Raw genomic sequence first — 5,303 nt, 5'->3', positions numbered from 1 at the left:
TCAAATGTTCACTAAAACAACTGTAGGATAATTTTAGAATTAGGTAGAGAAGAATTCAGATAATTTATGGAAATTTAATCTTTTGAAAATCAACATGTTTTTAAAGTTTAAGCTCCCATGTTAGAAAATAGAACAAGAACTTTATAGATTTTTTCAAGCATTTTTAAACTGTTGGTCTGTGTATAAAATGGCATATACCATTAAAATATATATTTTGACCAAATGTTATTGATTTAAAATACCAAATATTCATAAAATTTATTGATTACATATGATCTTTGAAGAATAAATCAGTGAAGAAACTCATGGCTCAAATGTTAATATAGCCATTGTGGAGAAAAAAATGGCATTATCTGGTGATTCAAATCCATATAGCAACACAACATTCTCAAGAATAAAAACCTGGGAGCACAGTCAGCTTCATGGGCATTTAACTGGTGACGTTGCACAAGGCCTCAGACTTAGAAGGACGCTACATGAGGAGTGAGTTAATGTTCTGCTTATAGCTGTCCTGTAATTCTTAATAACTTTTAACAAGGTGCCCCTGCATTTTCATTTTGCACTGGGACCAGGAAATTATTTAGCTGGTCCTGCCTGGGAGCTTGCATTTCCTAATAATTATCTGAAACCCGAACATGACTATGCTTTTGAAATTGCCATCTGAGGTTTTATCTCTTTGAGGCAAACATTGGTTTGCACTAGTTGTATGGCTTAGCCTTCTTCCCTCCCCTAAATTAATGCTTTATTTGCATTTGTTGTCATCTTGTCTCTGTAGCCTTGGCCAAGCCTTGGCCATCTTTCTTACAAAAAGAATGGAGATTTTGTAAAGAATAGAACACAGACCAGTGCCCAGACTGCATCTCTTGTTCTCTCTTCTTCAACAAGTGGATTTAAATAACCCAAGAGGCAACCTACTATGAAGACCATTCTCTCATTTACCAATAAAACTATTTCTAATCTCTGCTTCACCTCTTCCAAAGGTATGTCAGGTGATTTTGAAGTTAAATATAGTTTTACATAAAACAAAGAAGAATGAAAACAAAATAGCGTTATAAATTTAAGAAAAAGGAGACAGATGCAATTAGGTGTCTAAAATAAGGCAGTTTGTTACAAGCAGGCCTTCAATGCATTCAGATTTTAGATTACAATTTTTAAAATTTTAAACAAAATAAAGTGGCAAATGACTCATTAGTAGTCAATCTTAAAAAAAAAATAGAAATTCACAAGGAAACCCAAATTTTATAAGGTACCGAAACATTTTTTCGAATATATAATTTTGGAGTTCTTCCTTTATAAAAGTAAGAAATCACTGAATTATAACATGGTCAAAGAACATTCAGCTGCTTTACTTTGTGATTAAGTAGCTTGATACAGTGTTTCAAGTTAGAGGACAGTGAGATTGCTCAACAGAGGTTATCTCCTACATTCCTCCAGTCTCGGTCTACTTTTGGTAGCTTCTTGAGTACATACAGTGCATGTTTAAGTTTTTAAATAAGTCCCTGTATTTAGAAGTTCTATGCCATTGTTCTTTTACCTTTGATGTTACACTTGTCATAGAAAAATTCAGAAAATTTGAAAAATCAGTGGAGGAGGCTGAAATCCGTGATGATGATGATGATGATGATGATGAAGAAGAAGAAATACTATTAGGCAGAGTCAATCACTTTCTTAGGAAATGAATATGTAGACCATATGGATGGATTAGGCCTTTATGGTTGTTCATTTGTCATTATGAAAACATTGCCTACGTGAGGAGGCCATTTGGTTAAAAAGTTATCTTACTTTTAAAAATCCTTAAAATTGAAAGGAGTTACATAGGTAAGTGCTTTAAAAAAAAATCTTTCTTCCATTTTGTCACCTCAAAAAAGTTCTGTGAATGGATTCAAGGATATTGCAGAAGAAAATAAATACTTTCTAAATACCGCCCTTCCCTTTCCATACTCACATTCAGGCTGAGTAGCCACCTTGATGGGCTGAGAACTCTCTCCTGGCCCCCACTCATTGTACGCCACAACACGGAAGGTGTATATGGCTTCTGGCTTCAGGTTTCCCACAGTGAGCTGAAGAGACCCAGGCTGGGTTGTATTCAATGCTCGTTCCCTAGGAAATCAAAGTCGCAAAGAAAGATTATTCCAAAATGAATATTTTTAGCCGAAACTTTTATTTGATGTGCCAGAGTAGTGAGGTGAAACAAAAAGTTGCTAACTCATTTAACATTGATGCTGGGACACAATTCAAGACCTCTGAGGCTTACTATGGGGAAATAAACTAACTCAAAGGACCTACAAATAAATGTTGCAAGGTTTCTGGGAAGTTTAAGCTTATATCATTCTCCGTGAAACTTGCAAACTGACTGACGTCTTTTTTCCTTGACACTTTACAATTTAGAATTCAAAACTCATGACAAACAAAGAGCTATTAAAATAAGAAGAAACATCTGGGATATAGACAGGAAGATGCATTTTGTAAACATCCAGCTAATGACAGAAATCAAGGTTTCAATTATTCTACAAATTGGTCTTTGTCAGTATTGCCAACAAATGCATTTATGTATTTTCTTTCATTGTAGGAAAAGAAAACGCAGATGCTAAGTGTTTCTATGTACAGAGCTTGGGCTCCTGTGGTTACTTTAAGTGCAATTAGTGAAAGGAAGTAGATTCCTTTCCGGGTGAAGAGAAACTAACACGTTTGCTTGCCTTGTTCTTTAAGCCACATCTACATGTGTTCCATACAATTACCAATTACCAACTTCCTCGGTGTTGCAAACAAATGAATTAATAGGCTGATCATAGTGGGATTTACAGTACCTATTAAGAGAAGACAAACCCTATAGATATGGATGCGGACATTTAAGAAATGATAACTACTGGAATATTCTTTAAGAACACATATGATTCTAGACCTAGACATTCTAGATATCCTCATTGGCCTCTACCATATAATTGATTAAACTAAGTGAAGAAGGAACTCCTTCTGAGATTGTGAATTGTTTCTTAAGGTTTCTATTTCTAGATAATATCTCTTGCCTGTCAGCAAAATTATATGTACATTTTAATTTTGCCATTCAGTTTTGGTTTGTTTGTGGAGATATTTAAAGTGCAACCTTTTTTTCTACCAGGGAAAATTAGGTTTTAAAGAAGAAAAATAAAAAGTTCCTAAGTGCATGAATGGTGATTCCTGGGCATAAGTACACACTTAATTTGGCTGATATGGCGGAGACTGGCTGGCTCATCCTCAAACCCCAAATTTCTTCTTCTTCGTGTGCTAGACTATACTTCCCAGCCTTCCTTTGTGACCATGTGACTGAGTCTAATCAATGAATTTGGGTGTACGTGATGTGTGCTAATTCCAGGCCTGGCCTAGAGAAAGCACACATGGGTAATCATCCATGTTCTCTTCGTTTACCTGTTGGTTTGGAGTAGACAAGTATGGTGACCTTGGAAGGCATATATTGATGACGGAAGGGTCAAAATTTGCAAGAATTCAGGAGAAGAGTTAATGAAACACATCACCTATCAATTAGGAACATCCTTTTTATACCTTACAGAGTCAGAAATAGCTTTAAGTCATCATATATTTTAGGGCTTATTTGTTATAGCCATTGTCACTATTTTAACTAGTATGCTAGTACACTTGACCCTCGTACATCATGGGTTTGAACTGCGCTGGTCCACTTTTACGTGCCTTCTTTTTCAACCAAACACAGATGGAAAATACAATATTCATGGGATACAAAACCTGCATATACTGAGGGTTGACTTTTCTTACAGGAGGGTTCCCCAGGGCAGACTCCGGGATTTTAGTACACATAGATTCAGTAATAGGCCAGTGCGTAATAGGCAGGAGGTCCTGGAACAAATCCCCTGTGTATACAGAGGGGATTTAATTGGATGTAATTAAAATATTCACCCTGAGTGGTTGCAGGGGCTAGGGTGAGGGGGAATAGGAATGTGGTGTTTAATGGGTACAGCATTTTAGCTGGAGCATATGAAAAAGTTCTGTGTACAGATGGTGGTGATGATAGCACTTAATGCCACAGAACTCTACACTTAAAACTTGTTAAAATTGTAAATATTCTATAATCTATATTTTGCACAATAGAGAAAAAGCACCCTGTAAGAATCCAGATATAGCCAGAAGTTTAGGAATTCTTTTAGATATGCAGTGTTAAGCTGCTGGAAGGTTGAATGTTGACTTCTAACAGAAGAGGGATCTGGATGGGATTCAACAGTAACCTAAAGTAGATGAGGGTAAGAAGCATCAGATAATGCTTCCACACAGCATATATCACACTGCTCCTAGTCTACCAAACTACCACCAAGCTGCTTTTTGAAAGAACACCATCATGATCAAATTGTATGCCTTGCTGTACGTAACTCCAGGAAATTAAGCACATGGATATAGGGAATTTTCCATCTTATTTAATTATTGTCTTTTAGCAGAAAATTGTTATATATACTGCCTCATATAACACTTTGATATAGATAGCATGGTTTTATTATCATTACAGATACAGAGTGAGATTTAGAGAAACAACATGATTGATTTGAAGGACTCACAGGTATTGGGTATCACAGTTAATGAAATCTAGAGCTTCTTCCTCTAAATCCAGTGTTGATATCATTCAACAACATTGGAAAAACAAGGGACCTATTTGGATCACGGGAACTTTGGGTAGAAGACACGAGGTCCTAAAAGGAAAGAAGGAACAATGTGCCTTCTTCAGAAACCACTCAGGGAATGAATTTGTCTATAATCTGTTGTGAATCATTTTATAGCACCTTATCTAGCCTTCAGGAAACACTGTTGTCAAAGGACAGATTTGCATATCAAACTTCTTCGGTATCTTTAAGAAAAGACAGCTTTCATAATTGACATTATTCTTATAAACACAAAATAATTTGGATGAAATAACTGTGTTTAGGTCATGTTGGCCATGACCTTTTGAATAGGCATTCTTCAAAGGAAAAAAAGGCAAGGAAATTTGGACATGTCCAGGTTAGAATGTTGAAGATCACATAATGAAAATATCACTTAACGTGTAAAAGAGGATGCTGGACTTTATAATGTGAAGAGAGTTTTAGGTTTTCATAATCTCCATCAGCCTCCCAAAAGTATCCCAAATTAAAAATAGTCAAGAAAAACACATTCATTGATATAGACAATTGATACTTCCTTATTCTTATATAAAGTGTAAATAAAGCATCTTTAGAAAGTGCTTTGATGGTATTGACCTATAAAATATGATCTAAGCAAATACACTGAGCTTGTTCTGCAAATGCAACTTCAAGACAACTCTATGG

General features: G+C 35.6%; 1 protein-coding gene across 1 annotated transcript in view; it reads right to left on the bottom strand.

The window, feature by feature from the left end:
• Nucleotides 1-5,303, bottom strand: part of DCC (DCC netrin 1 receptor) — a 1,232,106-nt gene that overhangs the window by 497,228 nt on the left and 729,575 nt on the right. The window contains exon 9 of the mRNA XM_012651723.1: nt 1,923-2,100. Coding sequence (XP_012507177.1) covers nt 1,923-2,100 — 178 coding nt within the window. The remainder of the gene's footprint in view (nt 1-1,922; nt 2,101-5,303) is intronic.

Source organism: Propithecus coquereli, unplaced genomic scaffold (assembly GCF_000956105.1).
Source record: "Propithecus coquereli isolate 6110/MARCELLA unplaced genomic scaffold, Pcoq_1.0 Scaffold37, whole genome shotgun sequence".
NCBI lineage: Eukaryota > Metazoa > Chordata > Mammalia > Primates > Indriidae > Propithecus > Propithecus coquereli.
Note: the sequence above shows the minus strand (reverse complement) of the source record. Positions and strands in the feature narration are given on the sequence as shown.